Source organism: Curcuma longa, chromosome 6 (genome assembly GCF_044706935.1).
Source record: "Curcuma longa cultivar G26 ecotype Majalengka, Jawa Barat chromosome 6, ITB_CL_G26_1.1, whole genome shotgun sequence".
Classification (NCBI taxonomy): Eukaryota; Viridiplantae; Streptophyta; class Magnoliopsida; order Zingiberales; family Zingiberaceae; genus Curcuma; species Curcuma longa.
The window spans coordinates 6,068,015-6,090,154 of record NC_133866.1 but is presented as its reverse complement, the minus strand read 5'-3'; the positions used below and the strand labels follow the sequence as shown (position 1 = coordinate 6,090,154).

The 22,140-nt window shown below is 38.0% G+C and overlaps 4 protein-coding genes across 4 annotated transcripts; all 4 read left to right on the top strand.

Annotated features, from left to right (window-relative positions):
- Positions 1-1,280: 1,280 nt before the first annotated feature.
- On the top strand, positions 1,281-1,860 carry LOC141830512 (LOB domain-containing protein 11-like). Its single transcript, XM_074717933.1, has 2 exons — positions 1,281-1,411; positions 1,506-1,860. Exons 1-2 carry the CDS (start codon positions 1,281-1,283, stop codon positions 1,858-1,860), a joined length of 486 nt encoding a protein of 161 aa, XP_074574034.1.
- A 467-nt stretch (positions 1,861-2,327) lies between these two features.
- LOC141830970 (uncharacterized) lies at positions 2,328-12,973 on the top strand. The gene is made up of 7 exons (XM_074718424.1): positions 2,328-2,406; positions 10,774-10,875; positions 10,967-11,674; positions 11,817-12,109; positions 12,210-12,308; positions 12,385-12,528; positions 12,638-12,973. The coding sequence occupies exons 2-7, from the start codon at positions 10,779-10,781 to the stop codon at positions 12,782-12,784; spliced, it is 1,488 nt and encodes a 495-aa protein (XP_074574525.1). The 5' UTR covers positions 2,328-2,406; positions 10,774-10,778; the 3' UTR covers positions 12,785-12,973.
- Positions 12,974-15,071: 2,098 nt separating this feature from the next.
- LOC141830839 (jasmonate-induced oxygenase 1-like) lies at positions 15,072-16,555 on the top strand. Its single transcript, XM_074718284.1, has 2 exons — positions 15,072-16,147; positions 16,264-16,555. The coding sequence occupies exons 1-2, from the start codon at positions 15,335-15,337 to the stop codon at positions 16,510-16,512; spliced, it is 1,062 nt and encodes a 353-aa protein (XP_074574385.1). The 5' UTR covers positions 15,072-15,334; the 3' UTR covers positions 16,513-16,555.
- Positions 16,556-18,199: 1,644 nt separating this feature from the next.
- LOC141830511 (protein trichome birefringence-like 28) lies at positions 18,200-21,653 on the top strand. Its single transcript, XM_074717932.1, has 5 exons — positions 18,200-19,212; positions 19,295-19,469; positions 19,580-19,779; positions 19,869-20,024; positions 21,281-21,653. Exons 1-5 carry the CDS (start codon positions 18,575-18,577, stop codon positions 21,651-21,653), a joined length of 1,542 nt encoding a protein of 513 aa, XP_074574033.1. The 5' UTR covers positions 18,200-18,574.
- The last annotated feature ends 487 nt before the right edge of the window (positions 21,654-22,140 follow it).

The following is a 22,140-nucleotide window of genomic DNA, read 5'->3' as shown; positions in this document are numbered from 1 at the left end:
AGAAGTGTGGAGGAAGAACAATGAGAAGCAACCTGAATTGCAGAATGATGAAACAGGCATACAAGCAGATTATGCCCTTAGATTTGGCATTCCATCTGAGTTTCAAGCAATCGCAACCGAGTGGGAGACCATCCGAATCGAAGACCTTAACATTGATAAAGATGAATTGCTCATCGTCAACTGTCTGTTCAAGTTCAACAATCTGATGGATGAAACAGTGCTAGAGGAGAGCCCCAGAAATATGGTACTGAAAACCATAAGTGCCCTCTCCTTGTGGAAATCCAACACTGCTAACTAGTTCCAGGGCCTCTGCTACCAGGTCTGCATTTGCCTGCTACTAATCATGTTAAAGACTTTTTGATACCATGAATATACACTTTTATCAATCCTCCATATGAATAACTAATCAAAGCTCAAAGAGATAGAATTCATGCACAGGTCATCCTTGCATAACAGAAGGTTCAAAGAGATAGAATTCATGCACACTTTTCTCCAGAACTCTTATGAGCAAATGAATTTATCGAACAGTGTTCTGCACACAATGACCAAAACTTAACTTTCTTTCACTATTCCAGAATTTAATAATCTTAAACATACTTCACTTTAAGTTTTTCTTGGCCTCTCATTTTGAAAAGGTATTGGATAAGGAAGCTTTAGCAATCACCTAGCTAGGGGGAGCGGGAGCACATGCAGTGGAAAGAGAGATCTTACGATCTGTGAAGAAAACAAGCAACACACAGTGGAAAACTGCTAATAGCCAAAAGAAAGTGAAATCACATGCATTCCGAGGGTCCACACGGCAAGTTTGTCAATTGAAAGATAATATACAGATTAAAAACGAGGTAGGCACAATTACAAGGATGTATATTTCAACTTGTTCTTGAAAATTCAGCCAGCAATGCATGCTTTTTCTTGGGTGTGAAATTGCCAGTTGCCTTCGCCTGCCTAACCAGCCGCCTCTTCACCCGCACTTTGACCAAATCTTGCTTCAGGATCGATCGTGCTGAGATCACGCAGTTCAGCTTGGTAGATTTCTCACTGTTCGTAGATTTTGCTGAGATCGATCGTCAAAGTTTATGTGGACATATTACTTCATGTCAAACTGGTAGGTAAATTAGCTGACTTTAAACTGTGACTTCAGTAGTTTAATTGGCACCAGATGCAGATTCTTCAATCATGATCTTTTTCCGAGTAGCGAACAGTCAGATTTCCCACCCTGTCTCCTCCCCTCTTTCCCCTATATAAATCCTTGTTCCTTCTGTGAGTGCTAGCTCATTGCCATGGAGGCAAGCAACGCGGCTTCAAGTGCCTCCTCCCTTCACAGCCCTTGTGCGGCGTGCAAGATTCTCCGCCGGCGATGCTCCGACAAGTGCGCGCTGGCGCCTTATTTCCCCCCGACTGAGCTGGTCAGGTTCACGAGCGCACATCGAGTCTTCGGCGCCAGCAACGTCGTCAAACTGCTGCAGGTAGCTCTTAATTAACCCTCCTCCATGGATTTCCTGCAGTTTGAATTTGGTCGGCGGTGAGGTGACCATCGAGGGATACATGTCGCAGGAGCTTGCGGAGAGGCAGAGGGCGGACGCCGTGAGCAGCCTGGTGTACGAGGTGAACGCGAGGATCAGAGATCCGGTGTACGGCAGCGCCGGGATCATCTTCCAGCTGCAGAAGCAAGTGGACGAGCTGCAGCTGCAGCTGGCGCAGGCGCAGGCGGAGCTCGCGGCGCAGCGGGCGCAGAACGAGAACCTGATCGCAGTCCTCTGCATGAAGGCCTGGCCGCTGCCTGATGCGTACGGTCCTCGAACGGCGGCGGAGGAGTACAGCCAGGAGTCGATATGGGAGCCGCCGCTGTGGTCATCGTAGCGACGAACAGACGACTCCCCGACCATGCGTGCCTTTCTCCTACGTACCTTCACCGTTCTGTTTAGGGTTGCTGATCGATCAGTGTTGCAGAAGTGTAGCATTGATCGATGGATGCTTCAATGCGATCTGAAGGATGCAATGACAGAAGAAGATTTGCGTGTAATGGAAACATTCAATGCGAACCAGAAGAGATTCTGCAGTGGTCGATTTCTTTTGTATTTGTTTTAGATCATTGACATCCCTTACCGTTCGCCACGTGTCTTTTTTTTTTGCCCTTTCCGCCTTTGACCGGGTCCCACCATCCAGCCAAATAATAATAAAAAAGGGCATGTTTTGCCCTATATATTAGAGACGAGGGGAAGGGGAAGGGGAAGGAACAGGGAAGAAACTTCCGGAAGGCGGGGATAACGATTCCCCTCGTTCTTTCCCTGATCTAATCGTTCTTCGCCTCTCCTCTCCTCTCGGATCTGAGATCGACGCCTGTTCCAGCGCACAAAGAGATCGTCGTCAAACCTATAGTTTCTCGTTCGTTGATCAATCCACTCGGTAAATGTTTTCCTAGTTTCCCCCTTTTTTTTTAAATTTCCTTCTGCGTTCTGGTAATTATTTGTTGAGTTATTTTGTTTACCGGTAATCGAAAGAAATTGTACTCGAGCGCGGAGCGTGAGATCTTTACCCTGCGTATCTCCTTGTATTGCTAATTTATGTTTTGTGTGTGTGTGTGTGTGTGTGTGTTGAATATTTAGTAGGGTATGAATTTGGATGATCGAGACTTTGAATAAAGGGACGCCCTAATTTTGTTTGAGGTTTATCGTTAGTAGTCCCTGTAATTGTGTTCACTATTTTCTTTCTTGCAGGAATTTCCACTTGTTTTTGGGTTGCGAAGTCAATAAATCTGTTTATGCTATCATAATTGAAAGACAGAAGATTTGGGGCCTTCAAATTAACTGATATAGTTTTGTTGTTGCATCTCCCTATTTTTTCAGGTTAGATCCACTCAGAGTTAGCAAATTAAAGTGCATTTATCTGCTGTTTATCCAAGTATTTAAGAGCCCTGATAGGAAGTTTGACATCTGTCGTAGTTGTCTTGTAATTTTAGGTCTTCTTAGTCTCCCAGAAATGTTAACATAAGGGCACGCTTTTGTCTGAACTGATACAAATAGGACTTTGATGGGACTGAAATGGCAACTTTATCGCGAAAGCCTTTCATATAAGGCTTTGGCATGACACAACAGCATTGGCTGACTAAGCATCATGGATTAGGGTATATGTTGACAATGAGTAGTCAGAGAGCATTAATTTAGAGAATTATCCCTACAGATTAAGTTCAAGGAAGAAGAATAATTTTTTGGTCCTTTCTGACTCTTGGAACTAAATTCCTTGTGTTCAAATTTCTACTTCCAGGATGATTCCACTTTGTATGTGTAACACTGACCTTTGGAGAGCCAATCAAAATCCAGCATTCTATTTATGACACTTATGAGTGATCAACGATGGTGCTTACCTGGCTGTTTATATCACTAATTAAGATTCTGAAAAGATGGTTTTCTCCAGACTGCCCCTATGAATTATTACTATTTTGAGTTTTGTTTTTCTCTTTTGCCCCATCTCTTTTTTTTGTTATCCTTTGAATGATGCTTCTTGCAAAATTACACAGTTCCCTTTTTTCCTTCTAATGTTAATATAATCGCCAGTGTTTTTTATAACCAATTAATTATTCAAGATGTGTCTATATTAGATAGGTTAGCATGTCACAATTTTCACTTCTGACCTTATGACCTACCCTTTGTTATAAATCTTGCCATGGTATATCCTAAATGTGACATGGGTGACTCATCTATCAGTTGTTATGAATATCTCATTTAACCTATTTTAATTCAGGTCTATTTCCTTCAAAGCATTATTCCAATGGTTTAATGTATTTTGAATCAGTTTTGTTTCCTTCAAAGCACTGTTGTAATTCATTTACTTTGTTTCTATTAGTTGTCACATTCCTAGCTGATGTGATCCATTTGAGCCAAATTCATCCTTTTTTCTAAAGACGGCTAAATAGTTCCAATAGTAACTAGTAACATAACTAAGCTGATTAACTGGATTTATGGCGCTTCTAAACAAAATGTCAAAAGAAAAGAGGTTGTGGAACACTTAATTTTAGGATTCCAACTAAAAACAAAGAATCAAAAGATCCAGAGCCAAGAGATGGGGAATTAGATTCTTTTCTCTTCTCATATGTTGCCAGCTATAATGTTTCTTAAAAAAGCTTTTAAGAATATCTAACTTGCATTTGCTGCTCCATGAAACTAAGAGCGATCAGCATGTTTGAAAATCTTAATTTTCTTTAAACAGTAGGATCTTATTCTTCCTTAATCCAAGATAAAGGTCAGGTTCTTATTGGAAAAAGAAAAAAAATAGGAAATAAAATGAGCTACGGAAAAGAAGTAGGAGAAAATGGATAGGGAAAGATTCTCCTTAGTTTGTTACTCCTTGGAAGGAAAAAAAAGGAGGAAAGTTTTAGTTTCCTAAAATTAATACTTAAAAATATAAAATGTGTTTGAAAATATGTATTTTATAAATTAAGATAGGTCCCAAATAAGGAAGAAATGCTGATTATTAACTTTTTCTTTGTTTTGGGACGAAGTAGAATGGGGTGAACTTGGACAGTACTTTCCTCCTGTCTTGCCATTTCTTCCCAAGGTGATAGTTGGAAACAGTGCATAGAGAAACCTTGATGAATAGTCCATAGTCAGAAGCTATAAGAATTAACTTGTTCATTTATTCACAGCCCATTGCTAACAAAGCTCCATTTGGTTCGTTATAAATGCAGAAATCAACCCATATATTCTTATGTTAGAACACCATGAATGATGCAACACCGGAAAAATTAAAACTGACCGAAGAGGAAAATATTATTAACTGAAAGGATTCTAACCTTTATACTGGTGGACAATGAGATTGGGTCTTTGTAAACATATGACTTAGTTATCCCTAAAAATCTCTAGCACACTTTCAAGGACAAATCTAAACAACTTTTAAAATTTAAAACAATAAAAATTTAAGCCATAAAATTTTAAAATAGTTTTTACAAACCTACAATTATTATTGTCCTGGTCATTTTGAGAAAGTGATTTATTTTGGTTCTGTAATTGAAAAAGTCTCATATTTCAGAAATAAAAATGATCAGTATCTTTGAAGGCTACTGGATTTGTAGAAAATATCCATTATTATCCTTCCATAATTTCCTGGGAAAGTTTGAGATAAAGACAATCTCTTCAACCCTTGCATCATTTGTTGTGTCTCCTTCAAGCTAGGTCCCAAGCCTTCAAATACTTGAACTTGATGCCTTATCCAGTTCCGGTTAAACTTCAATACTAGCCTAAAGACAGCTAAACCAGAGCTGAATATTAATAAGATTTCCATCCTCTACAATCCTACTGTGCAATTTTATTGACTTTTACTAAAATCTGAGACATTGACAACCTGTCAAGAGTTTTCAAAGGAAAACTTTGAATGACATCACACTTTCGCATGTCGTTCCAGACTTCTGTGCTATATTAAGTTATTATCTCGATCACCATCTGTCTGAATTGGGTTACCTTCATAGATATATTTTGCAATCCACTTAACAATTTCTTCACTAAAAACTCAAGTCTAGAAATTAATCACTCGTTTCCAGTAATAGCATCTGAATACATCGATGCATTTTATTAACCACAGTTTATCAAGAATTTAAATTAGCTTATGTTTTAAAAAATATATATTTTGATCCTTCACCACAATTTCTAAAAGATTAAGTCTGATATCCATTTGCTATCCTATGTTTATTAAGTTAAAAATTATGTTTATAGTCTTGACTTTTTTATGGGAATTGATGGAATTTGTGGATACATTTTAGCAGCACTAGGCCTATGCAGCAGATGTTAAAATTTGTGTAAACCTATGCACATGTAACCAACTCAAGATAGTTAGGACAAACATGCCTTGATGATGATGATGGTGGTGGTGATGAAGACAATATTCTGTCACCATCTCCTGACAACTCATTATTCAAGCTCAGTAAAAATGTGATTGTCTATTTTTAACAGTGTGTTTTCTCATTAAGAGAAAGTAGGCAGTTTGCCTTTTTCTTCAAGTTATAATTTGTCTCCTGGGTAAGTTTGTATTTATTATTGTTAAAAAATGATTTTATCCTTTAAAATAATTCACTTGATTGTTTACTGACTTCCTTGGGATACAATATCAAAGTGGAAATGACAATCCATAAAAATTGTATATCATTTGTTTTCTCATGGGGTATAACAGGGATGCCTCTTGGTCTTCTTTTGCAGAAACAATTCAGACCATCACTCTTTCTCTGGTAAAATGTGAATTGATACTTCAGGTTAACTTGCTAGATGAAAATCATATAACCAAGATGTGCCTAAACTGTAAAATCTAAATAAAATCTCAGAACCAACTGTCTCCAAATCATAGCTAATTGGCTGACGAACATGGATAAATTCTGTACTGTTTAGTTTGGTTTAATTCAGAAAGACGCTTTTTATAACTGTCAATTTCTAGAGCTCTTGGGTTGGCTATCTTAAATTCCTATATTATCCTGTATTCATAACATTCTGATTCTTCTGTTATGAAAAAGAGCCATGTACTACTCTTCAATCATTACTACCTCCTCTAGTTAACATACTCATGATATGTGTCCTTTGTACTATGTGATTAAACTGCATGTTTATGGTTGTAACAGATCAAATACAATTAGATCTTGCATGGACAAAGATCGTGGATCGTGCTTTTCCATCTTTGGCTTTATAAGTACAATACTTGATGGAAAATGTTTTGATACATATTGGAAATTGGAAGGTGGAATGATCTATGTGGTTGAGAATTATCAACAAATAGCCCTTAGTTTATTCACTTGCAAAATGATGAATCTCTTGAGGTTGTTCGACACATGAGGCTTTACAAACATTACAGATAGGTTGATGCTTATCGATTTTGCAAATTCATGGTTGATTCATGCATAAGCTGCTTTGGCACTAGTTTGTATGGAAAATTCTTATCATGTAGAATATGTGGTAGTCAGTGATTTGAATGCTGAATACTGAAGATATTGTTTTGGATGAACAGGTAAAGACAATGAGCTTATCTTGATGTTCCTGGTGCTTCTTATAAACAGTAGTTCATCTATATATTATAATATATCCAAAATATATCACTAGTTTAGGAATCTTATAGGTTTTGATTATGTAGCATCAATCAGATACTGCCTTTTTCTGTTAAAACAGATAATTCCAGAGTAACAAAGCCTAAATCCTGAACATCTTAGATTAATAGTCAGTTTGAAGAGAGATTTCTCCTCAACACTAATTCTTAGGTTAGCATCATTGGGTTGGGTTACTAAGCAAACATTCTGACCATTTTCTATTGAACTATAACTGCTATTGCAGGCACTTTGTTCATCTTAGTGGGTCATGAAGAAGAGGATTTGGAATTGTGAATTCTCGTCGTTACTTTCTACCATGAGCAGATGAGGTTTTGAGGCTTCACAATGTCAGACCTGGGCTTTGGATTTCTGGCCCTCTGAAGTGTGTGATGTACAGATAGCAGGAGTGCTATTTGAAACAATATGATGGGTCCTTCAATTATTATGTCTATAAAAGGTTTTAAGTGAGGGTTGTACTATAGAACCCCTTAGATAGCTTGTCTATCTTGATTCTCAAACATTTGGCATAGATAATGCCAATGGAATTAATGATGATAGTCATGTATCCTTTCAAAAATCATGTGATGCTGCTGCACTAAAAATAGTTTTTGAGGTTGATTTCCTGATTGTCTTCATGATCCTTTGTAAATCTGAAGCAGAAACAATTTTCATATGCATATTCTGACTTGTTTTTTAGTAATTCAGGCCTTTTGATCTATCTGATTCTTCACACATATATGCTTGTATAGCATAGCTGGAGCCAATTGTTAAGGAAAGCTTAAAACTTTCAGGTCATAGCTAATTTTTCTTAGTCTGTTCCTTAGGTGAACTATATGAATTATCCTGGATGAACCAATTTTGGCTAGCTTGTAGGACATGACAGTGAACTGGCAATAAATCTTGAGGTTCTTCATGTAGTTGTCATGGTTTATACCATCTTCTGTCCTCTGCTGTAAGAATCAACACACAAGAATCACTAACAGGGCAGTGAAAGGGCATAGCAAGACCAGGTGAACTTGAAGAAAAGTAAACTTGTCTATGTTGTCTTCTGGAACCTATAACTAACAATTTTATAACTTGGAGTGCAACAGACCATAATATTATTATGTACTATTGTGTGAATGTTTTTGGAGCCGCACTTCATCAGGAAGTATCTTATTTGGCCATCATGCGATCCATTGCATGATGTCTGGTTGGACTTGCTTCATATAGAAGGCTGCTTTGTCTGATTATCTTTGGTATCTCACTTGTTTCTTTAGAGGTGAGATACTCTACAATGTAATTGAGGTTTGTTACTGTAGTCTGCTGATAGAAGTTTGAAGATTAAACTTGTGTTGTAGTAATGTGATTGGCATGTCATTTGTCTTCCTCCTGTCCTACCATTGTTGAGTACAAATGATCATAAGAATGGATCTTTGAGGTACTTCACAATTCCCATGGTTCAGCTAGACAGCATAGGAAATTATCAAATCTAATGAGCCTTCAGAATACAATAGCTGCTCAAACTCATCTGTTTCTTTTGATTGGCTGGGCATTTACATATATGGATTATAGCCCTTTACATCATTGTCAAATCAACCATGTATCACAGAATTCTCTTGTAATTGCTCATAGAAAAGTGAGGCGGTGAGGCTAATCAATGTATATAGGATGTCCTGACCTTGTTAAAGAGATGTGTTATTTTGAAAGAAACTCAAGTTGAAAGTTCATATTTGTTGTCTACTGACCATATCTATTTTACTCTTTCCAAGTTCCAACATTTACAGTGACTTTCCACCTTTTTATACATGGTATGTTCTGGTGTTGTTTGGTTTGTAGAAGTGTTATCATGAAAGAAACTCTTGTTCACGACTCATGTTCATTCTCTAGTGACCATATCTTATTCTTCCCAAATTTCAGCATACAGCATTCCACCTTCGACTAAAATTTATATTGGACAGGCTAGTATGATTCAATCACAAACAAGCACCTACATTTGAAGCTACATTGTCAAATAACACTATATTGTATCTTTCTTGGGGGTCATATACGATTATTTCATAAAGAATATTATATATGTTTATAGATTCAAGACAATAACTCTAAATATGAATTATTCTATCCAAGTAACATTCTATCTGGACCATGACTATAAAACTAGGTATGCCATACATAGACAATACTATTTAAATTTAACACTCTCAATTTGCAACATAGATATTATCTATGTTTAGTGATACGTGAGCTAGAGAAACTCTCATAAAAAAAACATAATTAGCCACAACAATAGAGGAGAATGAGAAAAAGGATGAAGGGGAAACTTAGGAAGTAATTTCTCAAGTGAGCTTCTCCCTAGTTTATGTAGGTTCCTTCTAAACTCAATTTGACTAACTCAATGCCCCGAATTAACTTACTTTGACATTTACACATTTTTTAAAAAATAAAATAAGTAAATAAATTTTAAGATGCACTGAAAAAAATTTGATGAAAAATCAGTATTTAACACACTAGGATACAATGATACTTGCATCTTCATAGTGATCATGATGTGTGAAAATGATAATATTAAAGTTTAATCCACTAGCACCAAAACTAAAGATGCAAAACTTGTGAGGCTATGACAAAATCAACCTGCAAGGTTGGCAAATGTCTCCCTGTAAATTAGTAAATCTTTCTATTTGAAAGTACTATATTCGATCTAAATAAAGATATAGTAAAATTAATTTTCCTCGAAGAAAGGATGATGGAATGAATCCATTTGGAGGACTATTCATGAGATTGTTTAGGCTAATGAATGCATCCATATGTTGCTCTTTTAACCTACAAGATGCTTCAAAATATTCTTATTAGCTTACTTGGTATAATTGTGTTCATAGCATTGGTATGTGCTTCTTTCATCAGCTCAATAGAAATCTCAGTGTATGATTATGTAGCATTGTGAGCATTCTTCAAAGGGGACAAATCAATATGAAGCTCTTCTAAAGCCATGCCATCAAGAAATCTTTTTGAAGTCATCAGGATTTTCCTAAGGTCAGCTCTTGTGACTCACAAATAATGGTTCTTTATCTCAAGAAATAAGATCAATAGGTGAAACTGCGATATTGTTTGTATTCAGGTTCACGGGTGTGTGTTTTAAATTATCATGATTTTTTGGATTTAAGTGAAGGGCTTTAGGCACTGTCTTCAAATTCAGTTCTACTATTGGATATTTTTCTTCTTATAACCTGAGCTCATACATATTTGGTCAGTGAAATTTGTTGTGAAGGCCAACCCTTTTTTCGCTACATGGCCTGACATCACATGCGTTGTTGGTGACCACAGCTGACTCCATTAGGATGGTTAAGGTACATTGCACCTTCATAGGCAACGACATCCTTCACTACCTGCTTGGGTTTGGCACTGACGGTGTTACCCAGAGAATAGTTTGTGCATTCTTTTTTCATATTGTTTAACAACTTCTTAGTCTACTATTGTATCTTTGATATATGGCTTCCTTCAATGTGTATTGTCTAGCCATTGAAACAGAGAATAGCTTCTCTCTCCTTGAGTAGTCAGATGTTTATGTTGTTTCTGAATTTGGGAATTGTTATTGAAGAGATTAATTGTCAGAAATATACTAACCTAGTTGTTTATTTGTATCTATATATGAAGCTCTTTTTCTATCTTGTATGCTTTCCTTGTAGACAGATTTCTATTTTGCTGTCCTGAAGCTACTACTTACCTCTTGATGAAAACAGCTAGTATGGACCAGAGGCACTCAATTAAGCAAAGTCACATGCACGAAATGGATCATGAGCAGATTTGGAACCATCCACGACATGATCACCATTTGAACTTCGGTGATTTAGACATTTTCATGCATTATTATTCATTGTATTTTCACTGTTTGAAAAGGTTAGAAGTGATCAAGTAACATGATTTTGGTTCCAGGAAATTCTTCTATGTTTCCAGCAGAAAATACAGCAACTAATGGAGCCAACCCGGTCACTTATTTCAACTCTCATTTGAGGTCAAATAACCAACAAAGGGAATATTTTAATTCCCAGGTTCCAGCACATGTGCGAACTAATGACATGGTGACACCTTATGATGTATATACTCATTTTCCTTGTGGCGGAAGCATTAGCCAACATCCACCACATTCTACGCAGCATGGATTTTCTCATAACCAATATGCAGTGGGGAATATTAGGAGGAATGTCAATCCCTTAATTGAAATGGAGTATGAAAGAGCACCTTGTAAAAGAAAATATCCAGCAAACTTCATGTTTCCTCATGGAGAAAACAGAAACAGATATTATAGTGCTGGAAGTTCTTCCAACCCAACAATTTCAACTGACATTTCACAGGGAAAACCTCCTTATGATTCACAGTGCTGGCCTTGTGATCCTGTTAGCTTTGATCATAATAGTCATAGGAGTCAAAATTCATCAAATTTTGGGCAAGTTTCTCAGAGGAATGTTAGAAATCGGTATGACACTGCCATTCAGTTGGAGAACATCTCATCTGGAGTCAGATCAACTACCAACTCATCTCATCTAATTCACTCATTTGCAAGTAATTCGAATGCCAACATGGGAGCCCAGTGGACTCATGCTCCAATATCTATAAATCGTAGTTCGAGGTCCTTTTCTTCAGGTTCGTTTAATTTCGAGTAGTTTATTTCCTTTTTGTATGCTAGTATCTTAATTCGAAGTGCTAATTCAAAATTATGTTCTACTTGATTTTTAAATTGGAGAAACAAGCTCCTTCAATCTTGATATCAACCATTCTTTTGTAGCAAGCCATGGTACCACTAACAATATGGACATTGATGGAGGCTACAGATCCCGTCTGCTGTCACACAGTGGTCCCTTGTCGCGTGGTCGGATGATGGCTCCAAGTATCCATGGTCAAAGAACAGCTTACAGAGTCAATCCTAGCTACCAAGCCATAGATTTAGCAGCATCTTCTCAAAATACCAGGTTGCAGAGAGTGGAACCTGCCAGGTCCTCAAATAGAAGAATGAGTCGTTCTATCAGATTCCATTCCTTCTTGGACGAGGATGCTTCTCATGTTAGACAGACATCTGAGGTTAGAAATTCAGTAACTTTAGACTTATGTTCCTTCAACTCCAGTAATCTATACTTGTTTATTATTATAAAAATTGATCAATCACAATTTGACGATGCAGGCCATAGTCCTGGTGGATCACTCTGCCTTGTATGATCCAATGCATTTTCTTGATCAACACCTTGCTATGCGACTGGACACTGACAACATGAGCTACGAGGTAATTAATTGTTTTTCAATCTTCTCTCGGTTTCTGCAGACTCCACAATCTCTATAATATCTATCATTTGGTACAGGAACTGCTTGCTTTGGGGGAGAGTATAGGCATTGTGAGTACCGGTTTATCCGAAGATGCTATCAGGAGGTGCTTGAGGGAGACAATTTTCTGCTCCGATCAGACGGAAAATGGCCATGAAGAAGATGGTTGTCCGATATGCCTGGTAAGTCATGCAGAACCAACCAATTTTAAATCCGGTGGTCCAACCAATTTTAAATCCGGTGGTACATCGAGTTGTAACTCTTTTGCGTCTGCTACTACTTGCCTAACAGGAAGTATATAAAGATAGAGACACTCTTGGGCGATTGAACTGCAAACATATTTTCCATTCCAGTTGTGTAAAGAAATGGCTGCAGATTAAGAACATCTGCCCAATCTGCAAAGCCTCTGCTCCGGAAGACACTTTGAAGGAAAAATAAATGGTCACACAAGAAAAGTCCCCGAGCCTCTCTTGATAAACTGTAAATACAGTGTTTAACACTATACTTGCATTCATTCAGTGTAGGTACGTAATTTCTTTCACAGGAAATGCTTAATGTTTCTCCTCTTTCAAAAGCCATAAGAGCCAATTATTACTCTTCTCTGGGAGTTTGGAAATTACTGAAGACTCCGAGTGTTTTTATGAATTTTCATTTTTCCTGAAGAGAATTATAATTGCTCCTGTTCTTCTGAATCCATTATCTGCAATCCACAATTCCATCACGTGTGTTAACAGACTGAAGACAGCAAAAGTAGAGGCGGAAAAAAAAGCGGCGCCGCCGTAGAGTTGAATTACTGGAGGAAATAAAAAGCGGCCACGATTGTTGTCTGATCATGCATCTGATCAACGATCTGACAGCCGTCATGGCGGTCAGATCATGTCATGTCATGATGTCTCCCACTCGGGCACCTTGGTGGCTGCTTGCATTATCAGGTGTACTAATTTGATTTGGATATTTCATTTCATCTTTTCTTCTAAATTTATCTTTAGAGCTCACTTTTCACATGGCCGTTTAAAAAGTTAGATCGGCTATTTAATAATATTGATATTTCTAACTAAATTGATATGGCAGTTTTATCAAAATTATTTTGTAAATTATATATATATATATATTTAAAAAAATCTTAAATACTAAAAATTAAAGTTCTATTTTAAAACCACTATATAATTTTAAAATTTATTCCTTTTTCTTTTAAATTATTTTCAAATATAATTTTATTAAGATTTATTGTGTATATCTAAACTAATTTAATTTCATAAATAAACACTTTTATATAAAAGTTTTTAGTCTATTTTTTTAATTATAAATAAGTACTTTTATGTATTCTATTAAAAATATCCTCCTTAGCAATTAAAAGGCCTTGTAATTGTATCACATTGAAATCCATGCTTATTATTTCTTTTTAAAAAAAAAGTTAGAATTAATTTTCTTTTGCATAACTTATAGGGGTGTTTGGTTGGGAGTTATTATTGATAACCTTGTTATCTGTTCAAAGTTATTAATGATAATCTTTATTTGATTTCACAAGTAATATAATATCACTCGTCATATCAACAAATGGATTATAATCAGAGAATATGATTACTTTGGCAGTATAAGGTTTTTTACGATTTTGGAGATTAACAAAAAAAATTTCCTATGATTATCTTTAATTTAAAAATTAAATTAATTGAATGCACCATGAAACCTAATTAAAATCAATTTAATTAATTTTAATTTTAATATTTATAAATTGAAAAGAAATAATTTATTTTAAATTTTTAAAAAACAAAACTAATAAATTATATTTATTAATTTAATAAATTATTTTATTTAAATAATTGTTTTAATAAATTATTTTATTAATATATATTTATTTATTTTAAAATTTTAAAAATAAAATTAATGAATTATATTTAATAATTTAATAAATTATTTTATTAAAATAATTATTTTATTACATATATATAAATTTTTTAAATTAAAAATAAAATTCATTAATTTTATTTATTAATTTAATGAATTATTTTATTAAAATAATTATTTTAATAAATTATTTTATTAAAAATATATAAATTTATTTTAAATTTAAAAAATTATAAATAAATTATATTTATTTATTTTATATATTATATCAATTTATTAAAAAATTAATATTATTAATTTAATTAATTAATTTTATTAATTAATTGAATAAAAAATAATATATAATGTTAAATTGATTATATTTTATTAATTCTAAATAAATAAATTAAATCAAATAATATTAAATTATATTTTATATCCTATAATATTAATAATGCCATTACCTGATAGTCAGGTAACCCTTTCTTTAATTCCTACCAACCAACCATACCAATTATTTAATCATCCAATAAAATTATAAATTCAAAACGTGCATTCAAACTGCTCCACGTGGGAACACGAGAAGACGTTTTTGCTGGGCCAATAATTACTTACTTTACACGAGTCAAACCCGGTCCAAATCCATTTAATTGGCACTTCCGTAAATACTCTTCCTCCATCTTCCCCAGAAAACTGCTCCGATTGGTTTTTCCTTCTCCTGGCAGTTGCAGTTAAAAGTCGGTCGCCGGCGACAGCGACCCGCCAGCAATGTCTCTCCCCACGCATGGCTCTCTCGTGTGTGTCGATCGACACGTGAATCGCGTGGCCGCACCTCTCCAGTTCGCCCACACATGCGTCGGCAAAAGGGTCTCTTAATTAGGAAGAGGAACAGGGAGACACCGGCACGAGCGAGGAGGAGGAGGAGGAGGAGGAGGAGGATAAAGCGACCTCCTCGATCTAGACGGAAAGAACAGTTAGAACGCAGTACAAATTGGGATGGGCACGCCATGACCCACCCGCTTCTGTCGCGATCGATCGCAAGCGCGAAACCGCCATCGCTTGCCCACCGGATTCCGGAATTAATCCCCCTCCCTCGCGCGCTATAAATGCAAATCCGATTCGCTGAGGCTCCGATCGTGGCGGGTTCGATCGGTTTTCCTTTCGATGGCGTCAAAAACTGATCTTTGCTCGTGGCCGGAGCCGGTGGTGTCCGTCCAGTCCTTGGCCGACAGCGGCGCGGTCGCCGTTCCCGGGAAGTACGTCAAGCCCCCCTCCGAGCGCCCCGTGCTGATCGGAGGCGGCGGTCGAGGCGTCCAGATACCGGTGGTCGACCAACGCGGGGGCCGCGCAGCCGCTGCGCAGGCCATCTCGGAGGCGTGCCGGGAGTGGGGCTTCTTCCAGGTGGTCAACCACGGGGTCCCGGCGGAGCTGGTGGAGGCGGTGCGGCGCGCGTGGAGGGGCTTCTTCCGCCTCCCCCTCGAGGCCAAGAATGCCTACGCCAACTCGCCGAGGACCTACGAAGGCTTCGGCAGCCGCCTTGGCGTCGAGAAGGACGCGCCGCTGGACTGGGGAGATTACTATTTCCTCAATCTAAACCCGGCGAGCCCCGACGAGTACTGGCCGGCCCTCCCCGACGAGCTGAGAGCGGTCACGGAGGAGTACGGCGGAGAACTGCGGAGGCTCTGTGAGGCGCTGCTGGGAGCTCTGTCGGCGGGGCTGGGGCTGGAGGAGGGCTTCCTCCGGGAGGCGTTCGGCGGAGCCGAACGCGTCGGGACGTGCATGAGGGTGAACCTCTACCCCAAGTGCCCGCAGCCGGAGCTCACCCTCGGCCTCTCGCCTCACTCTGATCCCGGCGGCGTCACCGTCCTCCTGGCGGACGACCATCTCGACGGCCTCCAGGTGCGGAGACAGGGCGAGTGGGTCCCCGTGCGGCCGATCGCCGGTGCCTTTATAGTCAACGTCGCCGATCAAATTCAGGTTGATCCGTACCGTAATTACATACCGTTATAAATATAAATAGATAATTCTTGTCTTTTTTTTTTAATTATTATTATTATTTAATCATAATTTAGTAAAGAAAATGATATGTTTAGGTGATAAGCAATGCGACGTACAAGAGCGTGGAGCATCGAGTGATCGTGAACGAGGAGGAGGAGCGGCTCTCCATTGCCTTCTTTTACAACCCGAGTGGTGACGTAAGCATTGGGCCGGCGAAGGAGCTCGTCTCGGAGGAACGTCTAGCATTGTATCCGGCCTTCACCTTCGACGAGTATCGAAGATATGTGAGGGAGAAAGGCCCTCGTGGCAAGTCCCAAGTCGAGTCGCTTAAGTTTCATGATTAAAAAATAATTTAATAATTGATGACTAATCTCAAATGATATGTGTTAGTCAAATTCTTCTATCATGGTCAACTATTGTTCTCTATTTAAATTTCATCATTTGACCGTGTAAGATGTTAGTTCTAGATTAGTTGCTTCTAAATAAATATTTATTTTGTAAAATTAAATAATAAAAAAACTATTTTAGAACTTACATGCTTATCTAGGACGATAATGTTTAATTTACACACATGATATATATATATAATTATTGTGAATTGTTCTGAATAATATTCAATAACAAAAATTTATGAATCATATTTATTAATAAAATTTTTAAAATAACAAAAATAAATAAACGAGTTTAAAATTATAATTTTTAAATAATCAAATAAATTTGAAAATAAGAGTTTGATAATATTTAAACGAATCAAATTTGTCAAATTTGAACTAAACTCAAGCTCACCTAGAGGATTAAGTCAATCTTGAACAACCCTTTCAACGACTTATTTTCTTTTAGGTTCAACTTGATTTAGCTTGATTACTTTATCAAATAGGCTTGAACACCAAAATTTGACTTGACTTGGCTGGATTACAACCTTATATATCAAAAATCGTTGTCGTTGAGTTGGAATTGAATAAATATTTCAAACTACACTAAGATATTCCTACAAACAAAATGCACAATAAAATATAATGTCACATAGAGAGTATCATTCAACTTTGGTTTGACTCAAAAGGCCCAATTTGAATTTATTGGGCCCGTATCATATGGGCCGTTTAGCTCAACCCAAATGTGAAAAAAGTTTTGGGCTGGAAATTAAGCCCTTAATCCGAAATAGTTAAAATTGAAAACCAAAATTTTTTTATCTCTTAGAAAATGACTTTATTTAAATTAAACTCAACCACTTAATAATAAATAATATTGATTAAAAGGTTTAATAAAATATTATTAAAGAGGAAAGTCAAGAGATATTTTATTTTTGAATAGAAGATGAAGAACAAAAAAATACCAAGAGTTTTTGATATTCATTATGATTTATGGACATTAAGAGGAGGGGAAACTCAAGAGACAAAGTCATTTGATGAATACAAAAAGATTTTTTATAATTTTGAAATTAAAAAAGTGTTCATCATCCCTCTTCTTCTTTAGTATTGCTCCTATCCTATCCCTCCCATATGTCTAAGGACTCTTAGTAAACCATTTCAAATTGTTAACATAACTAAGATGATTCATTGGGTCCAAAATCAAGATCATATTCATGTGAACATTATTAGAGGTAAGTTCATTTTAATCGTGAAGAAATTTCAAAACTATAACTCTTAATTAAAATTATATATAAATTTTTTACAGACATCCTATTTTCACTTCATATATTATTATTTTTCACATAAAAAATCTCAATAAAGTCCGCCTCCATCACAGGTCGTCCTTCTAACAACTATGTGTACTGGTTATTTAAACTTATTTATTTATATGAATGTATATTAAATAATTGAATGAATATAAATAATTTTTAAATATTAAATAATTAAATAAATATTAAAATTATTTCCTTTCCTTCTTCCTTCAACAAAGTCCAGCAGACTTTTCAACGACGATAAAGGCGGCGGACGTCTTCCCGGCTGCCCGTGGCCGGCTGGCCGTTGCTTTCTGAAAGAGGAAAAAATTGGCTTCCTCTTCCAACTACTTCTGTTGTCTTTACTGAGCCCAGTCCAGTCCTCAAAGAACCCTGTTTTTCCTTCGTCTTGCCCGACAATTAATTGCCAATTTACCCTAATTCTCTTCGATCTCGCCCTGGTAGTTTTCATCAGAATGCTCCAGTTGTGCTCATGTGAAGAAGCATGGTGATGGTTGACCTGAACCAAACAGATCCACGTGAGCACGTTGCCTCCATTTCGAAGCCACTGAGAACGAGACTCGGTCAGAAGGAAGATAAACAACTCCACACTGATCGATCGATCGATCGAGCATTATAATATGGAGCCAAGTCTCCTCCATCTCCATCGAGCGTTAAGGCTACCTCGGCCACACTAAACCTGTTCCAAAGCCGCCTCTTCTTGCTCTGTCTGACTCTGCAGGGAGATGCTCAACGGAGTCATGCATTCGCTCCGCCGGAAGCCGCCCTTCGCCGGGCTGCCGGGGCAGCAGGTGAAGCACGCCGGGATGGCCTACGTCCGGAGACGGGGCAACCTGCCGGCCCTGATCCTCGTCGGGATGGTCGTCGCCTTTGCCATGGTGATGTACGGAGAGGACATCAAGTCGCTGGCCGACCACCCGATCGTCCGGCGGAAAACAGAGGAGTACTTCTCGCGGGAGGCGTTGGTTGACCGCCCTCTTCCTGGCGACAAGCGCCAACTCGATGCAAATCAAGGAAAGGAGGAGGAGGGAAAGGAGAAGAAGGAGGCGGTGGCTTTGCGGGAATTTCCTATCACCGTCGACGGAACGGAGGTCAACGACGGCGTGCATCCGACGACATCCGCCACCGCGGCCGTTGACAACGCGACCACCGCGACGCCCACGCCGGCTTCCATAGCCGGTGCCGTGCCCGAGACGTGCGATCTGTCGACCGGCGAGTGGGTGTACGACGACGCCAACTACCCGCTGTACCGGGAGGAGCAGTGCGAGTTCCTGTCGTCGCAGGTGGCGTGCTTGAAGAACGGGCGGAAGGAGAAGGCGTACCAGAGGTGGCGGTGGCAGCCCAAGGACTGCTCCTTGCCGAGGTACACGAGAGAAAAATCCTTTTAACAATCGATCGATCACCAGAAATCCCGACGATCGATCACAATTCTACCGAATCTGCAGGTTCGACGCAAAATTACTGCTGGAGCGGCTGCGAGGGAAGCGGCTGATGTTCGTGGGCGACTCGTTGAACAGGAACCAGTGGGAGTCGATGGTGTGCATGGCGCAGCTGGCGATTCCGGCGGGGAAGAAGGGGCGCCGCCAACGGGACGGCTCCCGCATCAGCTTCGTCGCCGAGGTTCGATCCGCCTCCTCGATACATCAAAATCCAATTTTGACGAACGAATCATTATCAATTACACATCGATCGATCGCTGCGTCCTTCAAAATCCAATTTTGAATGTCTAGGAATACAATGCGACGGTGGAGTTCTACTGGGCGCCGTTCCTGGTGGAGTCGAACTCCGACGACCCGCACATCCACAGCATCCGCGAGCGGATCATCAAGCCGGAGTCGATCGAGAAGCACGCGGCGCACTGGAAGGGCGTCGACTTCCTCGTCTTCAACACCTACATCTGGTGGATGAACACGTTGGACATGAAAGTCCTGTGAGTAGACAGATCGATCGATCGATCGATCGACCAGAACGCCGGCGTTCGACGATCATTATTATTGACGGGAATCGTTCGATCGACAGGAAGACGACGGCCACGAACTGGACGGAGCACGAAGAGGTCGCGAGGCCGCGAGCCTACGAGAGAGTCCTCAAGACGTGGTCTGATTGGCTCGATCGCAACGTGGACCCCGCACGCACCGCCGTCTTCTTCATGAGCATGTCTCCCCTCCATTTCAGGTAAAATTAAAATTAAACTCGATTTAATACGTTTTTTTATTATTATTATTTATTTATTTTTGTTTTAAAAAAAACACACACACGCAGACAAATTAAACACTTATTTTAAGTCCGCATACTCATCGAGGAACACGTTTCTCTCTCGTGATCAAGGGGAAGGAAACAATGGACCTTGTTGCCATCTACGACTTATAAAAATATTTAGTGTATTTTATTTTTATTTTATTTTTTTAGAATTTGTCGGATTTGATCGAGACTCTGCCAATTAGTGGCGTCCGTTTAACATTACATGAATATTTTTTTGTTTATGTAATATATTTTTAAAAAGACAACAAATTAGTTATAATCTTTTTTTTAAAAAAAATTATCTTGACAATATTTTTATTCTTAATATGATTACTTACTACAGTATATAAAAATTACTCTATAATTATTATAATATCTAATATCTAATATCTAATACAATAAATAATTATTGTAATTATTTTAAAATAATTTTGATTAATTTTAACTAATTATTGTTACATATTATAATATGTAGTGGTAAGTGCTATATATAATAATATTAGAAGAAATAATGTTATACCAATTAATCATTGAAACAATGTTTTAGTAATTACTCGATAGTTATTGGAAGGAACCCTCTCAATTTTATAATGTAAGAAATGTAGAAAGATAAAATAAAAAATGAATGGGAGACGATAACACAGTCAATCCTTTCTCAATGTAAATATACATTTTTGCTCCCTCAATATAAAAATTTTAACTCAGTATATATTTTAATAGCTATCAATAGCTAATTATGAGATATTTTAGTGATAAAATAAATGAGGGATTTTTTGATTTTTTTAATGACTTCGGGATGTCCTTTTATTCTTATCAAAAAAATAATTAATATCTAACTTAATATTAATATTAAAAACGTGAATTGGATGCCATTTTTCCAAGATTTCCACCTTCCATCAATGCCAACTGTCTCCTTGACTTCTTCTCCATTAAAATTTATAAAAAATCAAAATTAAGCATTATTTAATTTATTCATATTCTCAAAAATCATGCCGCTTTTTTAAGTTATTAAAATAGTCTTTTATATTTCTGAAGTTAGTCCAATTGAGAAATTTTTTAAATAAATTAATATGGATAAAAAAAAGGCTTTTTAAATTTTCTACCATTAAAATCTAAATAATTGTAAATATTTTTTTGTTTGTTAATTGAGGACTTTAATTTGATGAAATATATTGTGAAAAATGAGGAAGGAGCTCGGACTGGGGGAATCCTGAAGGAGTGAAGTGCGCCAAGGAGACGACGCCGCTGAGGAACATGACCGGAATATTCGTGGGGACGGACATGCGGATGTTCGAGCAGGCGAAGAGGGCGGCGCGGTCGACGGCGCGGGTGCCCGTCGCCTTCGTCGACATCACCACCATGTCGGAGTTCCGGAAAGACGCGCACACGTCGGTGTACACGACGCGGCAGGGGGCGGTGATGACGCCGGAGCAGCAGGCCGACCCGGCCGTCTACGCCGACTGCCTCCACTGGTGCGTGCCGGGCCTCCCCGACGTGTGGAACCAGATACTGTATACCAAGATCATCTCCGGCGCCGGCGCCGCCGCCGCCACTAGCAGTTGAAGATGGGTATAAAAATATCTTGAATATTCGTTCATTTATCTTAGAATATTTTGGACGTTTAATGAAATTTAAGTGTTTGTTGCTTAAAAAATAAAAAATAATAAAAAATTATGCCAGGTAAAATTAGTCCATTCAATTTAAATTAAACTAAATTTTTTTATTTTAAGTTTAAAAACTAAATTAAATCCGACTAATATTATATATTAATTTTTTATGAATCAAAATCCAAAATCAATCCAAACTCTACAAATTCATTAAACCTAATTGTTCTAGTTAGATGCGTGGATGGTCAAGCCACCAGCCAACGAACGATTCGACGTGTACGACTTCCTAGCGGAGCTCGAGGGAGAGGATGATGAGGATCTGAAATGCACTTCAACAGGAGGTGAGAATGGTGCTGGAGAGTCCCGGCAGGCCACTCCGATGCTCAAGTCAGTATTCCATGGAAGGAAAAATGAAATTACTAAAGAAGAAGAAAAAAATTTAG

Bases quoted from the DNA above. Each gene is read 5' to 3' on its own strand.
- LOC141830512 (XM_074717933.1), top strand. From the start codon at position 1,281: ATGGAGGCAAGCAACGCGGCTTCAAGTGCCTCCTCCCTTCACAGCCCT. The intron at 1,412-1,505 runs GTTCACGAGCGC...GATTTCCTGCAG, and splicing joins CCCCCGACTGAGCTGGTCAG to TTTGAATTTGGTCGGCGGTG.
- LOC141830970 (XM_074718424.1), top strand. From the start codon at position 10,779: ATGGACCAGAGGCACTCAATTAAGCAAAGTCACATGCACGAAATGGAT. The intron at 11,675-11,816 runs GTTCGTTTAATT...ATTCTTTTGTAG, and splicing joins TTCGAGGTCCTTTTCTTCAG to CAAGCCATGGTACCACTAAC. The intron at 12,110-12,209 runs GTTAGAAATTCA...TTGACGATGCAG, and splicing joins ATGTTAGACAGACATCTGAG to GCCATAGTCCTGGTGGATCA.
- LOC141830839 (XM_074718284.1), top strand. From the start codon at position 15,335: ATGGCGTCAAAAACTGATCTTTGCTCGTGGCCGGAGCCGGTGGTGTCC. The intron at 16,148-16,263 runs GTTGATCCGTAC...TGATATGTTTAG, and splicing joins ACGTCGCCGATCAAATTCAG to GTGATAAGCAATGCGACGTA.
- LOC141830511 (XM_074717932.1), top strand. From the start codon at position 18,575: ATGCTCAACGGAGTCATGCATTCGCTCCGCCGGAAGCCGCCCTTCGCC. The intron at 19,470-19,579 runs GTTCGATCCGCC...TTGAATGTCTAG, and splicing joins GCATCAGCTTCGTCGCCGAG to GAATACAATGCGACGGTGGA. The intron at 20,025-21,280 runs GTAAAATTAAAA...AAAATGAGGAAG, and splicing joins ATGTCTCCCCTCCATTTCAG to GAGCTCGGACTGGGGGAATC.